Here is a 27,705-nt window from a genome sequence, read left to right as displayed (position 1 = left end):
TGATAGCTTAGAATTGTACATTTATTTCAAAGTGCTTACAAAATCAAAAAGATGTGGTTTTTTAATACAAGTTTCAAAGTAATAAAACACCCATGGCTGCATTTTAAAGTTTAAAAGAAAAGAAAAAATGCTAACGTGAAAGAAGTCTTGGATTTTTACTCACTAGATTTAATTACCAGATGTTCACAAATTTATTCCTATTAATTTCCCAGAAAACTGCTACAAATTCGAGAAAACATCATCTGTGAATTTGTCAAAACTACAAAAGAAAAGCACATTTCTGACAAATTGTATTCATTTAGTTTGTCCAGTTTAGTAATGCCGTAAGAGTACAAGTGAACTTGATTTGTATATTTTCCTTAGAGAAAGAATTATAAATTGATGTTTGTCATTTTTTAAACTGCACAGACTTTGAACTTCATTAATAAATTCTACTTTCTTCCAGGGTGAATACCTTTTCTGGAAATAAATATTATTTGACACTTTTAAATTACTTTTTGTTTCTGAATGCATGCTTAAATAGATCAAATGAGCACAGTCCTTGAAATTACTTTAAAGTGGACCAAATTAAGATTCCAACAGTATTTATTTCCCCTTGACATAATTTAAAAGGTGTAAACTGCCACTCAAAATAGAAGTGCAATATCTGACATTGAACCATTTGGCAGTTTTTTAGGCGGAGGTGAATTACTGCACTGTTATTTGAACTGAAGCATCTCATATATGTTAACAGATTTTGTATGATACAAAACTTTACAGCAAGCTATTTGAATGTTTATTAAAAAATTCTCAAAATGACATGGAAACACGTTTACTGTATAAATAAAAGCACTTAGATGTTAAGAGTGTACATTATTCAATATTTTACTCTTTACAAGAAAACTGGGTGTGAGTTAACCAGTACAAACTACCATACGATATTCATATTCCAGTCCTTGTTCATCATAAGACTATTTAATTTTTACTTTAGTAATGGATGTCTGTTTACATCAATTATCTTTAAAGCATCAAAAAGTGAGTTGTATTTCGGTATAAAAACTCCATCTAAAATATCCTCTATGCCTAACGTTTTATAAGATTATCTAGTTAATGGACAGTGCAAAAGAACTGTCTGACAAGTTGGATTGGCATGGAAAATTAGTTCTGCTAGAGAAAGGAGTTCTGTGGTCAAAAATTTTTGGAACAAACTATGTCAAACAGAAGTAAACAGGATTTTCTGTACCTTAGGCTTTATCAAGCTCCCTGAAAAGGGTGAGAATTTCCCAAATATGTTTGGGCACTGAAACGGCTTCACAGACTGACCATGACCAAAATTCACAGAAACACCTTTGGAAAAGGACGAGTTAGAGAATCATACGAAGAGTTCTAATACAAAGTGTCTATTTGGCAGAAACTTAAATGAATAATATCATATATCATTTTTAAAGTTTTTAGCCTCAACCATTAGCCTACAAGTAAGAAAAATTATAACTGACGTCAGAACGGTACCACAATGCAATTACCTATAAGCTGGATGTTAAGATACCAGGCTGCTGAGTCATATTATCATCCTCATTCAACATGAATGATGTAAGAGTGTGTTTACATTAGTTTCTTCTACAACACTTCTAATTAGAATACTGTATTTTTATACCTCAGTTAACATCCTCTCACATTATCAAATATATGTTCATGGAAAAAAATTAGCAGCCAGAGGACAAAAGTATATGGATTATTTATTCACACGTTTATACTGCTGACCAAATGAATCTGACAGCTAATTATATAAAAATATAACGTCAAAATGACTACCCAATACTTCCTTTCCAGGACTGTTGAAAGTAAAAGTGGATTTAAAATTCTGTAAGTTTACGAAACTTTTTTTTTTTTTTCAAGATGCTACCATTCATCCTCCATCCTTTAAGAAACCCGGAATTTTCTAAAAAAGAATAATTAATTTGGTCACCAGTCATACTAAAATTACGTCAATTTGTACTCGCATTTGAAGCTGGAAGACATTCAGTTAAGGTGTAAGAAAAACACATGGTGTTTCAAATCTTCATTAAGAAAGACTTAAGAGTGTTTGCAAGGAAAGGGGCAGGATTAACTACAACAGCTCATATCAGGGGTCTGAAATGCTAAGGATGTGATGACCACTTTGCAATTTCCACAGAGATGCCACTCTGAAACAGGGTGTGGTGCCTGCTGTGGTCAGTACCCCCCACATTACACACCTGCGTTCAACGACTTGCCAGTTTAGCAATGCCAAAATCTGCGGCTAATGTTGTCAAGAAAGGTAAACTTACAGTTTCTGAATATCTATACAAATTGGTAGATTACTTGATTTTTTTAACTTTGTAAACAGTTGGCATTATATATGAAACAATTTAGTTTAATAGAATACATTGAAATGTTGACATCTCATTAAAAATATGTGTCACTTCCAGAAAGTCTAGATTTAAAAGGAAGATGCCATTTTAGGCCCTCTAGGTCATCACTAATGAAAAAAAAAAAAAATGCAGAGAGAAAACGTATGTTCTGTTAAGAACTTTTTTTTCCACAGAAGATAATAAAGCATATTGAAGAAAAATATACACTGAAAAAAATAAAGGAAAAAATGCTTCCTATAGCCTTATTTCGCTATATATTAATTTGCAGTCTACTTAGGGTGACATAATACAAAATTTTAGGAACTACGATTTTCTTCTTCATAGGCAAAGACCAGTGAGTTTCTCTTCTTAAATTATGCAATCAAGGAATAAAGAAACCCTTCTACAAATATGGCACAAAATCCAGACTTCTAGTTCACCTTCAAAACCAACAACGAGGAAAAAAAATTCAATGTATAATTTGTAACCTTCAGGTAAGTATACATTAGCTTTATCTAGGCTTTCACATTTGGCTTCTTATATTATCTATCTTATAAATACATTCTTCTGGATTTACAATGTTAAAAATTAAGGCTAAAAGGTATTTACATCAATTCATCATATACCAATGTTTTATGATACTAAGATATGTTAAGTGAACAGCTTTCCTAAAAGCACTACTATTCCAAATACAAAAACACTTCTTGTATTGCTTTAAATTATGCACTAAAGTAAAAACACATAGAAATAAGACAGACTTATAACAAGGTAGAAACATGGAAAAGCCAAAAAAGCATTAAATTCAAAGTAGTCCAGTTCATGTCTTCCAAGTAAAAAAAATTCACAGTATTTCTTCAGCTTTCAAATTCTAGACATTCAAATTGCCATAGTACCCTGCAAAAACTAACACATAAGCAAAATCATCAGCTGGTAACAACAAAAGGCCTTTTGCTTTTGATTAATTACAATCCATGAAAACATTTTCACAAGAGGGTAAATTTTTAAAGTTTCCAAGGTTTGTAATTTAAACCAGTATGTACTAGCAGGGAAGTGTTGACTCCCTAACTTCCTCATAACAAGAACAAAACAAAAACCCTGAAACATTGAAGTACACGTGAAATATAATTAGTTTCAATTAAAAAAAAAAAGACACTGGAATCAGGTTAATTGCAACCATTTGAAATGAGAAATGAACAGCTTCATAATTTATCATCATAGATGAAAATTTCCTCTTGAAGATTACCAAAAAATAAACTACTCTTTATAAAAATGGTAGCTTTGCCCTTAAAAATGATTTGAAAGGTAAACTGCCAAAAACATGTCATAAAATTTAGAAGTACCTTTATCATATAATGTCAACTTGATAGTTATACAAGTATTTAACCTTTTATTTGCATTTAGCTGATAAATTCAGAAAAGGAATATGGTCTATAAAATATATTATTCCCATTATTGGTACCAGAGACCTCTTAAATTTTTTTAACAATTATGAACACATCTAGGGAACAGTGTAAATACCAGAATACTTACATCATCATATACAAAATTCACAACCCCTTGTTGCAAGTGGTCTCTTCTCCTAAAGAAATCTTTAAACAAACAAAAATTTATCACAATTTTAAATATATAGTTGTAAATGCTTAGTGTCCCTAGGTTCTAAAATATGACTAATTTCATTCTCAATTTTTTAAAAAAGGATTTTTTAGGGGTGCCTGGGTGGCTCAGTCGGTTAAGCATCTGACTCTGGCTCAGGTCAAGATCTTGAGGTTTGTGAGTTTGAGCCCCGTGTCAGGCTCTGTGCTGATAGTGCAGAGCCTACCTGGGATTCTCTCTCCCCCTCTCTCTCTGTCCCTCCCCTGCTCCTGTGCTCTCTCTCTCAAAATAATTAATAAAAATGAAAATAAATGTTTTTAAGGTTTTTTTTAAAGTTGTTCTTTAAATTCCAGCTAGTTAACATACAGTGGAGTACTAGTTTCAGGTGTACAATATTGTAATTCAACACTTCCACACATTATCGGGTGCTCATCACAAGTGCACTCCTTAATCCCCATCACCTATTTAACCCATCCCCCCAAACACTCCCCTCTGTTGACCATCAGTCTGTTCTCTCTATAGCTAAAACTCTGTTCCTTGGTTTGCCTCTTTTTTCCCTTTGCACATTTCTTAAATTCCACATGTGAGTGCAATCATATGGTATACGTCTTTCTCTAATGGATTTATTTCACTTAGCTTGAAGCTCTCTAGCTCCATCCGTGTCACAAGGGGCAAGATTTCATTCCTTTTGATGGCTGAGTAATATTCCATTGTGTATACACACCACATCTTCTTTATCCATTCATCATAGATGGATACTTGGGCTTTTCATAATTTGGCTACTATAGATAATACTGTTTAAATATCTGGGTGTATGTATCCCATTGAATCAGGATTTTTGTATTCTTTGGGTAAATACCTAATAGTGCAATTACTGGATTGTATGATAGTTCCAATTTTAACTTTTTGAGGAACCTTCATACTGTTTTCCAGAGTAGCTGCACCAGTTTGCATTCCTACCAACAGTGCAAGAGGATTCCCCTTTCTCCACAGCCTCACCAACACCTGTTGTTTTTTGTGTTGATTTTAGCCATTCTGTTAGGGGTGGGGAACTCATTGTAGTAGTGATTTGTATTTCCCTGGTGAACAGTGATGTTGAGCATCTTTTCATGTGTCTGTTGGCCATCTGGATGCCTTCTTTGCAAAAAAAGTCTATTCATGTCTTCTGCCCATTTTTTAATTGGATTACTTGTTTTTTGGATGTTGAGTTTTATAATGTTCTTTACATATTTTGGATACTAACCCTTTATCAGGCATGCCATTTGAAAATATCTTCTCCAGTCCCATAGGTTGCCTTTTAGTTTTGTTGATTGTTTCCTTTGCTGTGCAGAAGTGTTTTTTTTTTTTAAGCTTATTTATTTATTTTGAGAGAGACATAGAGAATGTGAGTGAGGGAGGGGCAGAGAGAGAGGGAGAATCCCAAGCAGGCTCCATGCCACCAGTGCAGAGTCCAATACGGGGCTCAAACCCATGAAACCATGAGATCATGACATGAACTGAAATCAAAGAGTTGAATGCTTTACTGACTGAGCCAACCAAGTACCCCATGAGTGTTTTACTTTGATCAAGTCCCAATAGTTTATTTTTGCTTTTGTTTCCCCTGCCTCAGGAGACATATCTAGAAAAAGTTGCTATGGCCAATTTCAAAGAGGTGACTGCCTGTGTTCTCCTCTGGAATTTTTATGGTTTTAAGGCTCACAGTTTAGGTCTTTAATCTATTTTGAATTTATTTTTGTGTATGGTATAAGAAAGTGGTCCATGTTGCTGTCCAGTTTTCCCAACACTATTTGTTGGAGAGATTGTCTTTTTCCCATTGGATATTCTTTCCTGCTTTGCCAAAGACTAACAGACTACATAATTGTGGGGTCATTTTTTGGGTTTTCTATTCTGTTCCATTGATCTATATGTCTAATTTTATGCTAGCACCATACTGTTTCAATTACTATAGTTTTGTAATCTAATTTGAAGTCTGGAATTGTGATGCCTCCAGCTTTGCTTTTCTTTTTCAAGGTTGCTTTGGCTATTTGGGGTCTTTTGTGGTTCTACAAACATTTGAGGATTAATTTTTCTGGCTCTACGCTTCTTGAGATAGACATGTATTGCTATATACTTCCCTCTCCGCACTACTTTTGCTTCATCCCAAAGATTCTGGGCCATTGTGTTTTCATTTTAATTTGTGTCCACGTATTTTTTTTTAATTCCCTGGATGACCTATTCATTGTTTAGTACGACATTGTTTAATGTCTGTATATTTATGATCTCTCCAAGTTGTTTTTCTTGTAGTTGACTTCTAGTATCATAGTGTTGTAGTCAGAAAAGATGCATGGTATGATTTCAATCCTTTTGTGTAATTGAGGCCTGATTTGTGACCTAACATGTGATCTATTCTGGAGAATGTTTCATATGTACTTGAAAAGAATGTGTTTTATACTGATTTAGGATGGAATGTTCCAAATATATCTGTTAAGTCATCTGGTCCAGAGTGTCATTCAAAGACATTGTTTCCTTGTTTATTTTCTGTTTAGATTAGCTGTCCATTGATGTAAGTCAGGATGTTGAAGTCCCCTACTATCATTGTATTATTATCATTAATTCCTTTATGTTTGTTATTAATTGTTTTATATATTTAACTGCTCTCATGTTGGGTACATAAATATTTGCAAATTGGTAGATAGTCTTGTTGAATTGTCCCCTTTATTATGATGTAAGTGCCCTTCTATATATCTTATTACAGTCTTTGTTTTAAATTCTATTTGTTTTATATAAGCATTGCAACTCTGGCATTCTTTTGACATTTGCTTGATAAATTTTTCTCCATCCCCTCACTTTCAATCTGCAGGTGTCTTTAGGTCTAAAACAAGTCTCTTATAGGCAATGTATAGATGAGTCTTGTTTTTTAATCCATTTGGACAACCTATGTCTTTTGATTGTGGAGTGTTAAGTCCATTTACATTCAAAATAGTCCTTGAGAAATGTATTTAGTGCCATTTTATTACTTGTTTTGTCATTGTTTCTGGAGATTTTTCTCTCATCCTTTCTTGTCTTTATCACTTTTGGTCTCTCTGTTGCACTCAGAGTCTCCTTTAATATTCTTGCAGAGCTGGTTTAGTGGTCACTAATTCCTTTCGTTTTTGCTTGTCTAGAAAACTCAACTATTCTGAATGATACACTTGCTGGATAAAGTATTCTTGGCTGCAGATTTTTCCCACTCAGCACTTTATTTTTTTTTCAGTTTATTTTTAATGTTTATGTTTGAGAGACAGAGTGTGAGCGGGTGAGGGGCAGAGAGAGAGGGAGACACAGAATCTGAAGCAGGCTCCAGGCTCCAAGCTGTCAGCCCAGAGCCTGACGTGGGGCTTGAATTCACGAACTGTGAGACCATGACCTGAGCGAAGTTGGGACACTTAACTAGCTGAGCCACCCAGGCGCCCCTCCCACTCAGCACTTTAAATACAGCATGCTACTTCTTTCTGGCTTGCCAAGTTTCTGTTGAGAAATCTCCAGCTAGCCTTATGGGTGTCCCTTATAAGTTAAGGACTTCTTTTGCCTTGCTGCTTTTAAGATTTTTTATCACTATATTTTGCAAATTTAATTATAGTATGTCTTGGTGTTGGCTTGCTTTGGTTGATTTTGATGGGAGTTCTCTGTACCTCCTAGATCTGGATGTCTCCTTCCCCAGATTAGGGAAGTTTTCAGCCCTTATTTGTTCAAATAAATTTTCTGCCCTCTTTCTCTCTCTTCTTCTTCTGGGACTCCTATAATATGAACGTTATTATATCTGATGAAGCCACTGTGTTTCCGAGTCTATTCTCACGTTCCATAATTCTTCTTTGTCTCTTTTGTTCATCTTCATTATTTTCCATTTTGTTTCAATATAGCTAATTCATTCCTCTGCTTCTTTCCAGCCTGCTGTTCGTTGTATCAAGCCTATTTCCAATCTCATTTATTGCATTTTTCATCTCTGATTCTTTTTTTAACTCTTTTTCCTCTGTGACAAGGGTCACCCTGATGTCTTATATTCTTTCTCAACCCAGTGAGTAACCTTATGATTGTTGCTTTACATTTTCCATCAGCATGTTACTTACATTTGTTTTGCTTAGATCTCTGGCTGTGGCCTTATTTTGTTTTTTCATTTGGGATAAATTCCTCCATCTTGGCATTTGTCTAAGTCTCGGTCTTCTTCTGTGTTAGAAAGGCCAGTTAATTCTCCTGCTCCTGAGAGTAATAGCTTTATGAAGAAGAGGTCATGTAGTATCCAGGGCCTGGTGCTTCAAGGATTATCTCTGATGTTTGCTGTGTGAGTTCTGCTCTTAGTTTTGGCTGCTCTATCCTTCTGGCCAGTCATCTGTAGAGGTTCTACTTACCTGCTGTGGGCAGTGTTTGGTCGCTGGCCAGAACGTGTCAAGTTTTAACTAGGTGTGCTCTAGTCTGCTTGTTAATGAGACCTGACACCACCTGCACCAGAACTGAGGCCATATAGAACTCTTCTGTCAGATGTGGTGGAGGCAGGGGCTTGTGCTGGTCTTCTGGGGAAGGAGCCTGCCATTCTGAGACTAAGGCATGCTTGACTGAGAAGTGAGTCCTGCTAGAGCACAGGGGTGTGGGGTTTGGTATAAGGAAATCAGGCAGCCCGTGTACGTGCTATGCCACTTCCCACATGCAGCTATGTGCTTATGCTGAAGGGTGGGGGAGGGAAATGACACCAGCTGGCTCCTTTGTTCCTGGAGAGGTGTCTCTGTGAATGCTGCCTCTCAGGGATGTGCAAGAAGAGTGAATATGCTCCCCACTGTGTACCCCAAGCATTCTTCAAGTCACTGTTTCCATGCTGTCTGCCCCTAGGTTGTGTGCCTGCCTTCTCTCCAGGAGCAGTGCAGTACCCTCTGGACTCTATCCTAGTCAAGTCTGTTGACCTTCAAAAGTCTAAGCTTCAAGCCCTGCTAGTTGCAAGAACTCGTGAAATTCAGCCTCTCTCATTTTCCAAGCCAATGCTTTGGGGAAACATTCTCCTTATGCATTCCCATTTGTTCCTCTCTCTCTCTCACCTTCTCCATGACTACAGCTTCCTCCTCCCTACACCACCCATGATCCATTTCTTCCCCTCAACCATGTCTCCACTCATCCTACCTCTTTGATGTGGCCTCTTCTCTCCCTTTAGTTTGTGGAGTTTGTTCTGTCATCTTCAGGTTGATTTCTGGGGTACTTAGGATAATTTGATAGCTATCTAGATGTGTTCATGGGACAAGATGAGCTTAGGGTCCTTCTACTCCACTGTCATCTTCCCTCTTTCCTCTTCATACTCAATTAAATCAAGTGATTTCATATCCCAGGCAACTGAGACATGAAAACTTCCAAAACTGAGCTACAACATCTTTCAGTATTCATATTGCTCAAGTTTTTTAAATTTTTTTCACAATATTGCTAAAGTTTTAAAAGCCTTAAAACTGATTGAATTTAACAGTGAATAATGGTGAAAATACATAATATTACAAACTTGTCGAAGAGAACGAGATATTTTTCAGAGAAATAGCTATGGGGCACCTGGGTGGCTCAGCGAGTTAAGTGTCCTGACCCTTGGTTTCTGCTCAGGTCATGATCTCATGGTTTCATGAGTTCAAGTCTCACATCAGTCTGTGCTGATAGTGCGGAGCCAGCTTAGGATTCTGTCACCTCTGTCTGCCCCTCTCCTACCGTCTCTTTCAAAATAAATAAACTTAAAAAAATCAGTAATTTCAAAAAAGAAAAAGAAAAAGAAAAATAGCTACATAACGCTATACCCCATTTTAAATGATGAAGACCTGTCAGTGCTCGAAGCTTCACACAGCAAGCCACATAATCATCAAAGAAGATTCTGCCATTCTTGCTGTACCGTTTAACAATAGCATTTATGTTTGAGGGCTCAACCTATAACCTAGAAATAAGAATTAACAGGTTAAAACTTCTAAAACCAAACACCATAAGAAACATCACAGCATTGCATTTTCTTTAAAAACAATCAAAAAAATAAAATTCCAAAATTCATTCCATAAAAATATATACTAAAAATAAAATACATTCATATTGAAACTTATCAGACAAAGGCTTTACTACTAATGGTTAAGTGGTACATAAACATCTAAATTCTAGCTCTGTAATGAAGTCATAGCTAAGAAAAAAACAAAATTATGTTTTGTATTTTTAGAATATGTTTTTATTTTAAATAATGTCTAGAATATTTTATAGATTTTAATGCTCCAATATTTCAATTCTGTAATTTCATAGTTCTTTAAAGAATATCAAGGAAAGATTATTAGTGATTTTTGCTATCGCTTAAATTCTTTATTTCCTTTTTGCCTTTTTTTTTCATTAAGGTATAATTGGCATATATAACTATATTAGTTTCAGATGTACAATATAATGATTCCATAGTTGCATATATTACAAAATGATCACTATAATAAGTCTAGTTAACACCTGTCACCCTATATAGTTACAGAATTTTCTCTTCTTGTTATGAGAACTTTAAGATCTATTCTTAGGCAACTTTCCAATATGTGCATACTTTACTGTGAAGGATGCTGACCCAGAATTATTGTCTTTATATATTACTATATTAGCAGATTTGGACAATCTACTCAGGGAGGAAAACATAATAAACGTAAAGAAAATTTACGTGTAGCTACAATCCAGGGAACTTGCTAAAAATAAATAAATAAATAAATAATAAATAAATGGAAAGGTATAATTAATAGAAGTAAAGTATGGAAACTTATGTAATTATATGCAAATGTATTTTAAGCTTCCTAGTAGAGAGTTATGATCTGAATGTGTAATGATAAAACTCTTATTATTTCCCGTAGCATTCTCAGCAAAATAATTTGAATATTTTAACATGTATCTGAAGCTCTTAAAATTTGAATAATCCACAATATCTCTCTATGGCACTCAAATGCCTATGTGAACTCTGGCAGTTTTCTTTTTGCCTAAGGTTATAGTACCTTTTCTACATTATGTTGAATTAAGGATCAGTTTAATCCATTAGGTATCAATGCTTTAACTGAACTATATATGATGTGTCCAGGACTGTCTCTAAAATGACCATGTAGTAAATTAAAATGTCTAATTATAAAACAAAACAAATCACTAGCTTTAGCTTCTTTAAATTGGAATTTGAGATAATTTGCATTGGGTTCAGATTTTAAATTTCAAAAGGTTAATTTTCTTACAACTGTATTTTGTTTAGAAATGAGTGTAAAAAAAAAATCAAAGGGTAAACACAATTAGGAATACTACATGAACTGTAAAAGCAGGTTAAAACCCATTTATATTACCACTTTTCAAAGAAAGCAGACTGAGAACCTCAGCTTACCAAAGATAGGATAAAATAAAGTTACATTCTTTAAAAATACTCTAAAATGCAGACTTTGCATTCTGAGGTATTTGGCATATACTGTGTATACTAACCACATAAGAAACGAAGGAAAATTTAGAAAACATAGTTTTTATTGTTGAAAAGCTAGAGGTAATATGGGAAACCAGAATAATTGAGAAGCCTTTGTATCAAATTAGAGCTCTTACCACAAATGAACACTATTCTATACTCAGGGATTGGAAAAACCAATATTGTTGAAATGTCCATATTACTCAAAGCAATATACAGATTCAATGCAACCCCTATAAAATATCAATGGCATTTTATCACAGAACTAGAACAAATTATACTAAAATTCGTATGGAACTAAAAAGACCCCAAATAGCCAAAGTAATCCTGAGAAAGAAGAACAAAGTGGGAGGTATCACAGTTTCAGATTTCAAGATATACTATAGAACTACAGTAATCAAAACAGTGTGGTACTGGCACAAAAATAGATAAATAGATGAAAAGACCAGAATAGAGAGCTCAGAAATAAACCCATGCTTATATGGTCAATTAATCTATGACAAAGGAGGGCAAGAACATACAATGGGAAAAAGTCTCTTCAGCAAATGGTGTAGGAAAATGGTACAGCCACATGCAAAAGAATGAAACTGGACTATTTTCTTACATCATACACAAACTCAAAAAGGATTAAAGAACTATATATGAGACCTGAAACCACAAAACTCCTAGAGGAAAACATAGGCAGTAATTTAACATTGGCTGAAGCAACATTTTTCTAGATAGGTCTCCTGAGGCAAGGAAAACAAAAGCAAAAATAAACTACTGGGACTACACCAAAATAAAAAGCTTTTGCACAGTGAAGGAAACCATTAACAAAATGAAAAGGCAACCTACTGAATGGGAGAAGATATTTGCAAATGACATATCCTGTAAGTGGTTAATATCCAAATATATAGAACTTAGACAACTCAACACTAAAAAACCCCAAATAATCCAATGAAATATATGCAGAAGACCCAAACAGACATTTTTCCAAAGAAGATAAACATATGGCCAACAGACACACAAAAAAATGTTCAACATTCCTAATCATCAGGGAAATGCAAATCAAAACCACAATGAAAGATCCCATTACATCTGTCAGAATGGCTAGAATAAAAAATACAAGGAATAACAAATATTGGTGAAAATGTAGAGAAAAAGAATCCTTTCTGCATTGTTGTTAGGAATGTAAATGGTACAGCCATTGTGAAAAACAGTATGGAGGGCCCTCAAAAAGTCAGAAATAGAGGGGAGCACCTGGGTGGCTAGGATGGTCAAGCTTCAGACTCTTAATTTTGGCTCAGGTCATAACCTCACAGTTCGTAGGTTCGAGCCCCACATGTGGCTTACCAATGGGGAAGTCTGCTTGGAATTCTCTCTCTCTCTCTCCCTATCTCTCTGCCCCTCCCTGCTTTTTCTCTCTCTCAAAATAAATAAATAAAGTAAAAATTAAAAATAGAAATACCATATAATCCAGTAATTCCAATACTGGAATATTTCCAAAGAAAAGGAAGACACTAATTCAAAAAGATATGTGCAGCCCTGTATTTACTGCAGCATTATTTACAATAGCCAAATTATGGAAGCAACCAAAGTGTCCATCAACCAATAAATGGATAAAAAGATGTGGTACATATACAATGAAATATTACTCAGCCATATAAAAGAATGAGATCTTGCCACTTGTGACAAATGGATGGACCTAGAGGGTATTATGTTAAGCGAAATAAGTCAGAGAAAGTCAAATACCATATGGTTTCAAAAATATATGGAATTTAAAAAACAAAACAAAGAAAAAAGGAACAAACAAAAAAAGGCCCTTAAATATAGAGAACAAACTGGTGGTTACCAGAGGGGAGATAAGTGGTACAAACTTCCAGTTACGAAATAATTAAGTCACCCCAGGGGCGTCTGGGTCGCTCAGTCAGTTAAGCATCCAACTTTGGCTCAGATCGTGATATCGCCGGTTATGAGTTCGAGCCCCGCATCAGGCTCTGTGCTGACAGCTCAGAGCCTAGAGCCTTCTTCAGATTCTGTGTCTCCCTCTCTCCCTGCCCCTCCCCTGCTTGTGCTCTGTCTCTTTCTCACAAATAAACAAACATTAAAAAAAAATAAAAAGGGGTGCCTGGGTGGCTCAGTCGGTTAAGCATCCAACTTCAGCTCAGGTCATGATCTCACAGTTCACAAGTTTGAGCCCCATGTCGGGCTCTGTGCTGACAGCTCAGAACCTGGAGCCTGCTTTGGATTCTGTATCTCCTCTCTCTCTGCCCCACCCTTGCTTACTCTTGCTCTTTTTCTCTCTCAAAAATAAATAAACATTAAAAAAATTTTTAAACAAAATAATTAAGTCACCCTGAAAAACACAGCATAGGGAATAGAGTCAATAAGATCATAATATATGTTGTATGGTTACAGACGGTGAATATACTTGTGATAAGCACTGAGTAATGTATAGAATTGTTGAACACCTATACGGATACGAATAGAAATGCTGTATTCTTGAAATTAATATAACACTGCATATTAATACTTCCAAAATCTGGCAAAAATAAAATAAATAATTAGACACCTCAGCAAATTAAAAAAGAATACACTATAAATGGTGGTTACCCACAATTAGAGGAATGCATTTTAATATACTCAACAGAGGAAATTCAGAAATTAATTTTATCAACCACAATGTATAAAAAAGATCATCTTTTGAAAAAAAAACATAGATAAAATGGTTTTGTTAAAAGTCTTCAATCAGAATTCATCTACAATCTTCAAATCAAACTGGGCAACAGCTGGTGAAATAATAGATTCCTTTGTCACTTAACAAATTAAAACAGTTAAGATTCATTTCATCAAAGAACAATTATCTGGATAGATTCTAAAGAATTTTAACATTCTTACCCATAGCAGCGATGGCTTGATTCAATTCATGATGTTCTACTGTGCCACTTTGGTCTTGATCAATAGTCATGAAGTTTTGCTTCCAGGCATTAAGAGCTGCCCAAAGTTCTTTGAATTCACTAAACCTCATTTTTCCTGTGTAATCTCTCTGATAGTTTTATTAATAAAAATAAATTTTGATACCAATGAGAATTTACTTGACCCAAAGCTGTAAATCATTGACTAAAAAACTATTAGTATGCTTCTGCAAGTTAGCTAAATTCAGCATATGAATAGATTTCTACTTCAAAATGGAAGAGCATGGAATTCAAACAGAATCTTACAAAGTATTTTTAAAGTCTCTAATTTACTGTAGTCATATACAGCCAACAATTGCTTAGTTATATTCAGAAAACAATTTTCCATATTCTAGTATTTTCTATTTTTATTCAAGGATACATCCAACATGGCGATCATAATTCTGCAGGTTTCCAAACTGAAGGCTGTAAAACATATTTATTATTTGAATTGGAGTCTGCCCAATTTTATCTATGTAAAATTATGACAATTACTATTTTATAAAACAAAATGTTTAAAAATTGCCAAAAATACAGTCACCCCATCAACAAACTTTGAATGCTTATGCATCCATAGTAAAAAAAAAAAAAAAAAAAAAAAAAAAAAAGGACTAAAATAAAAATTACTACTACTCCAAACTATTCACATCTAGTAAGGGGATTTGGTAGTTATATAAGCAATTATAAAATAACTGAAAATTATTGTCACAGGGGAAAGGAGGGCTTTGATCTTCCCAACACAATGACGAGCAGGTTTTTAAATAGAAATCTGACATATATGGAGTACACAAAACACGAAAGATGTAGAGATGTGATTAAAGTTTGAGATGAAGGACTGGCTTGTGATGACATCTAAAGGGAGAAGAGGGTCAGATCATGAAAGTCTTGAATGCCACCCTAAAGATTTAGACCAAGGGAAGTCACTGAAGAATTTTACAGAGCAGAGGGGCAATTCTAAAATTTCCATTACAGAAATACTCATTTACATTAAACAGACTGCAGAGTAAAGTAAGATGAACCCGGATGTAGGTAAATCATTTGCTAGTTTACTGCAATCAATCAAGTAAAAATGTGAACTTCTGATCTGAAGCAGCTGTTTTCCCTTGGGCAAGGGAAAAGGCAGGAAGAAAAAATAAATATAAACTATCTTAATATCATGGGTTATTAGAAATATTAACATTTTCATATTTATAGAACTATAACTGAAGACTCACACTAAGTAGAATTTTTCTAATCCTTATCACAATTATATTGAATTAGTATGCTGATTTACCTCAAGACTTATTATATCAGTCTTAATAAAAGAAATATTACGTCAGTACAGTTTAGGTAAGCTTATCAAGTTCTTACTCTTCGCTCCTTAAAATGAATAAATGAATAAATAAAAATGCTTAAAATTATCTTATTTTGTTATTTGATGTTAGCATATTTTGAAATTTTTATGAGAAAAAATATTTCAGCTAAATTTTACACCTATTAAGAAAAAAAATCATAAAACATTCTACAAGTTAAAATAGCTGATTTTCTTTAAATGTTTATTTAATACGGTGTCAATGTTAGAATAGGTGGTTATAATATTTTCAGATGGACAATTCAACAGACACTCGATGAGTATTCACCATGAGCCAGGTAGCATGATTTTGTGATTTTACATAAAGATACAAAGGTATTATAGTCCCAATTTACAAATGAAGAAACAGAGGCCCAGAATAATAAAGTTTCCCAAGTCATAGAGCCAGTAAGTGGAAAAGTCAATACAGGAGCCCAGTCCTCCTTCAAATCCTGTTCAGGTGGGAAGAAGCAGGGTGGCAAAGTTTCCATGAACAATCCCTGGATGGCATTCCATCATTTTGTCAGGCAAATGGTATGTTTTGCTTTCAAGTTAACATGGCACCCATCCGTTATGTGGGAGAATCTCAACAGATGATAACAAATGGCAAGAACTGAGTCTTCATATAAGCATACCTTCAATCATAAAATAAGATTGAATGTATATGTATAGAAGATTAAATATTTTTGACAAAGAATAGAGAAGAATTTTTAGGAAAGTTCATAGATTTTTAATACCCCATTGTAATGGGAAAAAATTAAATTTCTAAAGTCATAAACCATTAGAAAAAAGAGAATGAGAGAACATAAAGGAAAACAATTGTAAAATAGTAAGATGAATGGAAGTTAACTAACGTAAATAGGAGAAAGTGACCATGAACACGCAATAAGAAAAGCTGAAAAGTAGCCTAGTTATCCAGGGGAAGACCCCAAACATGTTTAAGAACTGGTAGTATTTCTAAATATGGGTGTGCATGTAGAGATAAAAACAGAATAACCAATTGAATATCTGTTTAAAAAGTATCTACAGCCCCCAAATCCCTCCTTGCCTTAGCTCTGTAGATGGATACTATGTCTATTCTCACATCAGCAGAAGTCTGGCAATTTGCTGTCTGGAGAGTTCTTCCAATTTCAGGGTATCAGGCACATATATGAAGCCCTAACTACTAACCAATGACCAGTAACCCTTAACTTCTAGCACTGATACTAACATTGACTCTAACATTAACCCTAACACTAACCCTCTAGAGAGGTCTCTGCACGACAGGATAACAGTTATATACCCTAACAATAATCCTAACACTAACTGCTAACCCTTAACCCCTAATACTAACACTAATCCTAATCCTCACTATAATTCTAAACCTAAAACTAACCTTAGGAGAAAGTGGATTCCTGAATACATGGTAAGAAAAGCTTTGAGAAGCAGCCTAGTTATCCTGGGGAAGAATCTCAAAATTTAAGAATCTGTAGTATTTCTAAATATGGGTGTGAAGGTAGAGATAAAAACAGAAGGACCAATTGATATTTATTTAAAGAGGATACAGAGCCCCAAATTTCCTCCTTGCCTCAGCTCCATAGATGGATGTCATGTCTATGCTCACACCAGAAGTTGAGGGATTTACCATCCAGAAAGGTTTTTGAAGTTCAGGATGCCAGGCACATATTCAAAGGCCTCACCACTAACCAATAACCACTAAGCCCTAACCTCCAACCCTGATACTAACATTCACCCTAATATTAACCCTAACACTAATCTTCTGGACAGGTCTCTGAATAGCAGGATACCAGGGACATACCCTAACATTAACCATAATCCTAACTCTAATTTTAACCACTAACCAGTAACCTACAACCCCTAACCCTAACACTAACACTAATCCTGACTCCAACCTTAACCCTAGAGATGAGAAAGGGGCTTTCTAAGCACAGTTTTTCTGATTAAAAAAAAAAGAAGAAAAAAACAAAAACAAAAGGTGAGCAGCAGTCTAGCTATCCATGAGAAGACCCCAAACATTTAAGAATTGGCAATATTTCTGAAAATGGATGCAAAGGCAGAAATAAAAACAGAAGGACAAATTGAATATCCATTTAAAGAGTATTTAGAGCACCAAATCCCCTCCTTGCCTCAGCAGTATAGATGGCTACGATGTCTATTCCCACCCAAGCAGAAGTCCAGGGATTTACTGTCGGGAGAGATCTCTCAACAGCAGGATACCAGGCACACACCCAAAGTCTTCAAACTCTAACCTTAACCCTAAGACTATCCCTAATCCAAACTTTCTGGAAAGGTCACTGAACTCCAGGATACAAGGCAAATACAAGAACAGTAACGCTAAACCTAATGCAAACCCTAACCATAACCCTAGAGCTGAGAAAGTGCCTTTTATTTTATTTTATTTTTAAAAAAAAAATTTTTTTTAACGTTTATTTTTGAGACAGAGAGAGACAGAGCATGAACAGGGGAGGGTCAGAGAGAGGGAGACACAGAATCCGAAACAGGCTCCAGGCTCTGAGCTGGCAGCACAGAGCCCGACGCGGGGCTCGAACTCACAGACCGCGAGATCATGACCCGAGCCGAAGTCGGCCGCTTAACCGACTGAGCCACCCAGGCGCCCCTAAACGTTTATTTATTTTTGAGACAGAGAGAGACAGAGCATGAACGAGGGAGGGTCAGAGAGAGGGAGACACAGAATCTGAAACAGGCTCCAGGCTCTGGGCTGTCAGCACAGAGCCCGACGCGGGGCTCGAACTCACGGACCGTGAGATCATGACCTGAGCCGAAGTCAGACGTTCAACCGACTGAGCCACCCAGGCGCCCCAGAAAGTGCCTTTTAAATACATGATACAAAAAGTTAAGAAGCAGCCTAGCTCTCTTGGAGAAGATGCCAAACATTTAAGAACTGTGTGTGAAGGTAGAGATGAAAACGGGAAGACCAGGTGAATATCTATCTAAAGAGTATTTAGGGACCCAAATCCCCTCCTTGCTTCAGATCGGTAGATAGCTGCCATGTCTATTATCACCCCAGCAGAAGTCTGTGGATTTATTGTCTGCAGAGGTCTCTGAATTGTAGGATACCAGGCACATTGCCTAAAACTGATCCTGACCCTAAGGCTAACACCCCTAACCTAACGCTACCCAAGATCTGAGAAAGTGGCTTTCTAAACATATAAGAAAAGCTGTGGAGCATCATACTTATCATAAAGAAGACCCCAAACATTTAAAAATTGGTAGTATTTCTGAAAATGAATGTGAAGTTACAGATAAGAAGACAACTGAGAATCATTTAACGAGTATTTAGAGCCCCACATCCCATCCATAGCTCAGCTGTATATAAGGCTCACATGTCTGTTCTCACCCAGGCAGAACTCTGGGATCTTATTCTCTGAAGTGGTCTCTTAACTGAAAGATTCAAGGCAAAGACCCAAACCTTTCACACCGAACACTCAATCCCTAACCTCTAACCCTAACCTTCACCCTAAGACTGTCCCTAACCCTAAGCCTCTGGAAAGGACTCTGAACTCCAGGATAACAGGCATATGCACTAACATTATCTCTAACCCTAACCCAAACCCTAACTGTAACCTTAGATCAGAGAAAGTGGCCGCTGAACGCATGATAAGAAAAGCGGAAGAGCATCATACTTGTCCTGGGGACGACCTTGAACATTTAAGAACTGGTAATATTTCTGAAAGTGGGTGTGAAGATAGAGATAAACATGGAGCCAATTAAATATCTACTTAAAGAGCATTTAGAGCCCCCAAATCCCCTCCCTGCCTCAGCTCAGAGGATGGCTGCAATGTCTATTTTTACCTCATTAGAAGTCTTGGTACTTACATTGTGGCGAGGTCTCTGAACTGCAGGATATTCATCCATACCCAAATCCCTAAACCCTACTTCTGAAGCCCTAATGCTAATCCTCACCTTAATCCTAAACCTCTGGAGAGATCTCTGAACTGCATGACACCAGGAACATAGTAGAACCCCTAATCCACAACCCACAACCCTTAACCCCTAACCTCTAACCATACACACTAACTAAAACAAACCCTAAAAGACCCTCTGGAGATGTCTCTGAACTGCAAAACACCCGGAACATACACTAGCATTAACCGTGACCCTAACCATAACCCTAACCCTAATCTTAACCCCAATGCTAGGCCCTGACCCTTGATGTGAGAAAATGGCTTCAGAACACATAAGAAAAGCTGACAAGCAGCCTACTTATCCTGGAGAAGACCCCACAAACATTTATCAATTGGTAGTATTTCTGAAAATGGGTGTGAAGGTAGAGATAAAAACAGAAGGACCAACTGAATATCTATTTATGGAATATTTAGAGCACCAAATCCCCTCCTTGCCTTAGCTCCTTAAGATGTCAGCAATGTCTATTCTAACCTCAGGAAAATCCTGGGAATTTTTACTCTGGAGAGGTCTCTAAATTCCAAGACACTAGGCATACCCAAGCCCCTAAGCTCCATCCCCTAACCCCTAACCCCTAACCTTGAACCTTAACTCTAACCATCTGGAGAGGTCTCTCGACTGTACAATACCAGACACACACCCTAACCCTAACCCTCACCCTAATCTTAACCCTAAATCTGAAAAAGTGGCTTCCTAAACACACGACAAAAAAGCTGAGAAGCAGCCTAGTTATCCTGGGAGAGACCTCAAACACTTAAGAGTTGCTAGTATTTCTGAAAATGGGTGTGAAGGTAGACATAAAAACAGAAGGATCAACTGAATACCTACTTAAGAAGTATTTAGAGCCCCAAAGCCCGTTCTTGCCTCATCAGTAGATGGCTGCCATGTTGATTCTCACTCCAGGGGAAGTCTGGGGTTTTATTCTCTGGAGAGGTCTCTGAACTGCAGGCACATATCCTAACCCTATCCCTAAACTCTAACACTAACACTAACCTACTAGCAAAAACAAGGTATTTAAATAACTGTTTATCAAAGACTGAGAACCCTCCTGGGTCCTCTATCCTCTTTTCCTACCAAACAACCAGCCCAAAAGGAAATCCCAAAATACGCTGATTCTCATTGTTGCACGACAAACTGCCCCACCAGGCTACCAGACATTGAAGCCTATAGTGAATACCAAACCAACACCTCGGAGCGTCTCGCCTGCATTTCAGTTAAATATGTATGACAAGGATCAGCACACCTGAGAAAAGCCTCTAGCATGAAAGACAACCAAACAAATAAACTGGAAAAAAAAAATTGGAGAAAACACAGTTTACAAAAGAAGAAAAAACTTTGAAAAATACATTAACAGTTTCAGAGAGATAAGGGAAGACTTCACCTACATGAAAACAGAAGAGAAGCTCTTGGATTTTAAGAATATGATAGCAGAATCAGAACACTCATAGAAGGGGGCACCTGGATAGCTCAGTTGGTTGAGTATGTGATTCTTGATTTCAGCTCAGATGACGGTCTCAGGGTTGCTGAGATCAGGCCCTGAATCAGGCTATGCACAGACAGCATGGAGCCTTCTTGAGATTTTCTCTCTCCCTCCCCTGCTCTTGCTCTCTCTCTCTCTCAAAATAAATAAATAAACTTTAAAAAAAGAAAACTAAAATCTATAGTGATAAAAGTATGTTATTTTGAGATCTGGAGGCAAATTTCAAGAGTCACCTGAAAAAGCTGAATGAAATTTCGTCTAGGAGTAGTTAATGTCAGGGAGACAGTTATGTACAAGGAACACAAGGAACAGTTATCTTCACAATAAGCTTTGCAGAATTATTGGATTCTTTAAATTATGGGCATGTATATCTGTGATAAAAAGATTTTTTTTAATATTTTAAATACGGGGGTGGGGGAGATCTCACGAGAGTAAGTTCCACTAATTCCAGACTGTGTCAAACATTTCTGAAGTTCCTCAGCATCCACTTCACCATCCTGTTAAAAAATAATTATAGTCTGATTTAATGCACAGCTGTATAAAATCACATTAAAGTGCTGACTGGCTGTTCTAGGCCAATCAACAGACATGCATTTTTTAAAACATTATTATCAACTACAAAATTAAGAGAGACAAGTATTGACAACAAAGGCAAATTACAGAAGAGCATACAAAATAAATAATTTTTCACAAATTATATTCTATTAATTTTTAAGCACTTCAAATACAATCTATTTTCTCTACTCCTGAGAAACAACATAATCACTCTGACCTATAGTAGGTCAAAATAACATCTGTTGAAAGTCATTGGAACTCTACGTAAAACAGAAAATTGATCAAAATGTGTTCAGAACAGTCTCAGACACATTCCCTTAATGCCCCTTCATGGGGGGGATTATTTCTAAGGGATACTGAGGTTGTAACCACTGAAGCAGTAACCGGGAGGAGAGAATCTCTTCCCCCCTCCACCATTACCCCTAGTCATCCGGCATCTTGTTGGTATTCTTCTGATTACTGCCCAAACATTCTTGTTTGAACTTATTGTGGGAAATAAATTTTTTTAAACACAAACAAGAAATCACAACCAAAGTAAAACAGGTTGAATATTTTCATCATGTTTCAGTATCTCACCCTATTTTCTATAAAAATATACAGAGCAATTTACTTGGAAGCATCACAGACATTGTCATAAATGCAAAAAAAATAGCTCTGAGGAAGTATCAGGGAGGCAAATTTAAAACACAAGCTTTTTAAGAGTTCATTTTTGTAAGAGACCCAAGAAATGAAAAAAAAATGTTTCCAAACTACTTCTAATAAGTATCATAAACACTCATATCTTAATGGATCTTTAGCAGGGAATTCCTTATAACAAAAATTTCGGTAGAAGAAAAAATTCCAGTAGTTCTAGCAGGAATAAAAAGCATTCTTTCCAATGGATCATCCATGTGCCTACAAAGAGTATCTAAGTGTTCCTTTCTCTGCCACGCATAGTTTTGACATTTCTCTTATAAATTTTTAAATTCTTTAGTAAGAGAATTGTACTTTATAAAATCACCATTTGTTTAGAACCAAAGCTAGGTTAGAAATTTTTCCTCCAATGATAAAGACCTTAGAAGGAATTTTTATTTAAACAATTGCCTACCTCCCTATTATATCAAATCACTATTATATTTCAAGACTTTGAAAAATTAGGCATACACTTCTAACATGATTGGAGAAGAAATCATCAGTAAACAACACCAAACCAACAAACAAAAACAATCAAGGAAGTCTACAGCTGCCACTGTCAATAGTATCTCCATGAAATGATGGCACAGATGCCAGGTCATTGTCAATTATTGCACAGGAAATTTTAAAAGACAATCTTTTACAAATTATTAAATCAGAAGCAAAGGTAGGAAATGACTTTTCTCTCATTTTTTTTTTTTTTAATTTTTTTTTTTCAACGTTTATTTATTTTTGGGACAGAGAGAGACAGAGCATGAATGGGGGAGGGGCAGAGAGAGAGGGAGACACAGAATCGGAAACAGGCTCCAGGCTCTGAGCCATCAGCCCAGAGCCTGACGCGGGGCTCGAACTCACGGACCGCGAGATCGTGACCTGCTGAAGTCGGACGCTTTAACCGACTGCGCCACCCAGGCGCCCCTCTCATTTTTTTTTTAAAAATGTATTCTATCTTCTAGTACGCTTAAGATAAATGGTTATAAATTACCTTTAACTTTCCTTAAGTGGGAAAATGATACTCCACCCGAGACTAACATTAGTGATAATTACTCAGCTTCATCAATTGTTTTCCTCATTTATAAGAAATAATGCATTGTGGAAACATTAGGCTCAAACTTAAAACTTTCTAGAAAAAAGAAATTTGCATTACTAAAAACCTTGACCAATCCAATTAAATGAGGGAAATCAGTCCCATGTGGTCTGATGATTCTGTTCAACCATGAGCTTCTCTAACATTTCATGGAAAAGCCCACTTAGTGTACAGAAGACGTTTCTCTGAATTATATACATTCAGAATAGAAGGGATCTTGAAGAGTATGGAAATTCTTTTCTAGGGAAAGAACAAGATTGCAGAGGAAGCAAAGTTGAACAGCAGTAGGTTCAAAAGACACACAGGAATTATAAATTCGGGTTAAGGAGTATAAAAATTATGTTAGTCTTTGTTAACCCTTTTTTGAAGAGAGTGAAACTAAGAACAGTACAAATACAGCAAATTAGTGTTGACGATTTAACACTGAAAGAGTTTCAGAAGTCAAATAAAAGTCTCTAAATATATATGCCCAGTTCCTATGTTTTAAGTTATAATTTTATAAAATAGATTTAATATATAGTCAGTTATAGATAACAGACTTATTCCCAGCATTACAGTACTTAAGAGTTCTTTGCAGATTGGAATGGTATAATGTAACCATTAGCATTACAGTTAGCTGCAACAATAGAAATACTACCAAAGAGATTTAAAACCAATAAGGGTTCATTGTTTTGCACAAGAAGTCCAAGGCCAGACAGAACAGGACTGTAAGGCGCTTTAAGATGCCATGGATCTCTGCATTTTCCCATGTATCCCATCCAAAGGACTTTATCTCAAGCTTGTTGACTCAAGGTACCAAGATGACTGCTGCACCTCCGAACTTCAAGTTCCCTTTCTAGGCAAGAAGTAAGGAGCAAAAAAGGCCAACACTAGTTCCCAGGAAGGATTTTCTCCCTTAGAAAAGGGAAAGTGTCCTAAAGAAACGGCACCTACATCTCAAGGGTCAGTCCTATGGCACGTGGCTGCGTTTACTAATCACAAAGGTGTCCGGGATGGCACTGGGGCTTTTCCAACTACCACTACACAAGGGAAAAAAGAGGTTGTGAATGGACTTGGGGTCACAAAAACAAAGTGTCTGCCACATATAATAATTCTGTGTGTATCCTCTATTTCCAGCCAGGTATATGGACCTGGTGAACACTCAAACGAAAGAATACCGAATGAAAACTGTTATCAAAGTTCTGTGAAGTTCTAACTACTCAAAAAGTTTTCATCGATAAGTATAAACGAAGAGATACGGGACTGTGACTAAGACTCAGTATGAACCTGTCTCTTCTCATTTGTCTGGTAGTTGAACCTCCTTTCTGCCCTGTTTTCTTTACCCTTTCCCAGTTTGCTTTACCTTCAGGTCTCTCCCAAACTATTCACAATTGAAAAGTCTCCTTTTGACGCTCTGCCCCAGCTTCCTCAAGGAGATTTACACGTAGACCTCTTTCCCCCAATCCTCTTTGGCTCAGTCACCATGCAGCATACCACACTGTTTCCTCTTTCAGTGAAATGAACAATGCGTCAGGTATCACACTAACAGAGTTTTTAAAAAATGAAGTAATTATGACTACCCTCATCTCTGATCTCAAGAGAAAAATCGGCCTAGGTAAGTTTAAATACAAATTTCTTATACATTTAAAATGACACACTAAGTAACAGAGTTGACATTTCTTTTAAAAAGCAATCACTTCTTAAAACTGATATCTGTGGGGCACGTGGGAGGCTCAGTCCGTTAAGCATCGGATTTCAGCTCAGGTCATGATCTCACCATTCATGGGTTCGAGCGCTGCCTCGGGTTCTATGCTGACAGCTCAGAGCCTAGAGCCTGCCTTGGATTCTGTGTCTCCCTCTCTCTTTGCCCCTCCCCTGTTCTTTGTCTCTGTCCTTCTCCCTCAAAAATAAACAAACATAAAAAAAATTTTTTTAAAACAAAAGCAAAAACAAAAACCCTGATATCTGTGCAATATATTTAGCATCTCACCTGTCCAGCAACAGCAGTGAAGTATGTCCACATGGGGTCTCCTGCTGAGGAATAACTGTCAGAATACGCTGGGTATCCACCAGGGAGCAGGTTTGGCCCTGTTCCTTGCATTGGTTGTCCTATCTGCAGCTGCATTCCTGGCATCTGACCGCTAAAATCTCCAAACTATAAGAGTGAAAAAAGTTAAGATTATAAATGCAAACATTATTTGTTATCCACTAAAGTAATATTTATGAGTTGTCTACTGAAAAGCAAGGATAGAAAGAGTTCCTAAAAAGCAACCAAATTCACTGTCACAAAAGCTGTTTGCTAAAAAATCCTAGATGTCTGGCATTAGGACATAATTCAGTTCACTAATATGTTGTCCGGCATCAAAGAAATGTAACAGAAGAAAGTACTCTCTAACCTTTAGGAACTTAGCAGATGACCATGACACACAATTTTTAAGTGTTTACCATCAACATCACTGAAATAAACAAAAGGCAAAGAAATACAAGAAAATTTCACCTACAGTCAAACTAAGAAGTAGTATACCTCGGACACAGAAGAATACATGGTAAATACAACAAAATTGTGAACTAGTCATGGGCAACTGCATAAGGTGCAAACATCCTCTCCCCCAGAAAATATCCTTTTAAAAAGACACCAATAGGAGAACAAGGGTGCTCTGTCCGACTTTGGCCTCCGACTTTGGCTCAGGTCATGATCTCATGGTTTGTGAGTTCCAGTTGTGAGCCAGGCTCTGTGCTGACAGCTCAGAGACTGGAGCCTCCTTTAAATTCTGTGTCTCCCTCCGTCTCTGCCCCTCCCCCAATCGTGCTGTCTCTATCTCTCATAAATAAACTTAAAAAAAAATTTTTAAAGACATCAATAAACAAATAAAGTGATAATTCCAACCACAGTCTTCAAAACTAGTAAGAATAGCAATACAAATACCTACAATAATAATGTACAGCTAATATTTACTGAGAGCTTTTTATAGGCCAGGTACTAAATACTTTCCATTATGTGATTTGATTTTCCAACAACTTTATGAAGTATGAAAATACTATGTACGTTCTGCAGTTGAGGACCTAAAACTTCAAAAGGTTTCCTAAACTAGTAAGAAGTAAGACCATGGTTAAAATGTAGACAGTCTGATGTTTGTTTCCTGCTACGGTATGGTTTCTCTCTACTTTTTTCACTTTGGAACTTGTTATACATTTTTAAAACCTCAGAGAGGCATTTTATTGAGCATTTTTATGAGTCTGGAGGAGAAAGAAGTATCGAGATTGTTCATATTCCATTTTGAACAAAACTCTTGACCTGATCCTTGAAGGATGAGTAGAGACTGCCAGAATGAAAAAGAAAAGAATTCTAAACTGGGGGGAGGAGGAGAGTGAAAAAGGTAGGATACTACCAATAGTTTGAAGAACTGCATCACTAGATGTGTAAAGGGCAAAGGTATGGAGGAAGTATTGGAACTCAGGAAATGCACTTCAAACTCCAGGAAACGCATGACTAGATCATGAAGCAATTAAGAAAGTAAACGGTAAATGTGAAAAGGATATAATGGATAAAAACAAACAAAAATAGATGAGGTTTTTTTGTTTGTTTTGTTTTTTAAGTTACTTCTTTGAAGAGAAGAGACCAATAAAAGGCCAAATTTAGGAATTAAAAAGAGTATACAGCCACAATTACAACTTCCAACTCTCAAAGGTGATTAGGATAAACAGTTATGTAAGAAAAAGTAACCTAACCCTGACCACTTCCCCCTAAAATCTAGAACAGATTGCCCTTGGTTGAATAGCAAAAACTAGGAGACTTTTAGCATACCTTATTTATCATAAGCAACTTAAAGGGAAGAAAAACAAGAAGTGGTCAAAAAATCGGAAAGAGGACGTGTAGCAAAACTGAGGAAGGTGTGGGTCCACCACAAAACATCACTGAACAGGAAAAGGGTGCTTTGGTTCCTCTAAACCAAGAAGGCAATTTCTAAAAGCACAACACATCCCTGGCTCCACAAGGAGCACCTAAGGTGCCCCTCAGGGACCAGAAAACCTGCGGCTCCCCGCTCCCCCGTGCTTCCAGCACAGTGTAGTCTCAGCCCCGCTGAGTACGGGAGACTAGCCACGCGAAGCAGAGACAGAAGGCGGACCCCTCAGGCTGGCACCGCCCGCAGGGACGCTCCACCTTGCAGGGGCGGAGGCTACGGAGAAGCGGCCAAGACTCACCCCTCCTCCGTATCCTGGGTAGGCCATGACGAGTTGAATTAGCGTCTCCCGTCACCCTTTGAGTCAGCGTCCGCCCAACTGGAAGAAAGGAGGAGGAACCCACGCAGATGCAGGGCAGATGCAGAAGCAAGTGAGGCAGAAAGATGCGCTAGCCGCGGGGTTTACTTCCCTGCGACCGCCCCTT

General features: G+C 36.7%; 1 protein-coding gene across 1 annotated transcript; it reads right to left on the bottom strand.

The window, feature by feature from the left end:
• Positions 1–27,705, bottom strand: GCA (grancalcin). The gene is made up of 8 exons (XM_030326889.1): positions 27,522–27,705; positions 25,309–25,473; positions 21,453–21,522; positions 14,674–14,717; positions 14,228–14,383; positions 9,737–9,842; positions 3,879–3,937; positions 1–3,251 (listed from the first exon to the last, which is right to left on the bottom strand). Exons 1-8 carry the CDS (start codon positions 27,546–27,548, stop codon positions 3,225–3,227), a joined length of 654 nt encoding a protein of 217 aa, XP_030182749.1. The 5' UTR covers positions 27,549–27,705; the 3' UTR covers positions 1–3,224.

Source organism: Lynx canadensis, chromosome C1 (assembly GCF_007474595.2).
Source record: "Lynx canadensis isolate LIC74 chromosome C1, mLynCan4.pri.v2, whole genome shotgun sequence".
NCBI classification, from domain to species: Eukaryota; Metazoa; Chordata; class Mammalia; order Carnivora; family Felidae; genus Lynx; species Lynx canadensis.
The sequence above is the reverse complement of the archived record's forward strand: the minus strand, read 5'-3'. Positions and strand labels throughout refer to the sequence as shown.

Bases quoted from the DNA above. Each gene is read 5' to 3' on its own strand.
- GCA (XM_030326889.1), bottom strand. From the start codon at position 27,548: ATGGCCTACCCAGGATACGGAGGAGGG. The intron at 25,474-27,521 runs GTGAGTCTTGGC...TCACTCTTATAG, and splicing joins ACCCAGGATACGGAGGAGGG to TTTGGAGATTTTAGCGGTCA. The intron at 9,843-14,227 runs GTTAAAATTCTT...TCTAGGTTATAG, and splicing joins TCGCTGCTATGGGTAAGAAT to GTTGAGCCCTCAAACATAAA.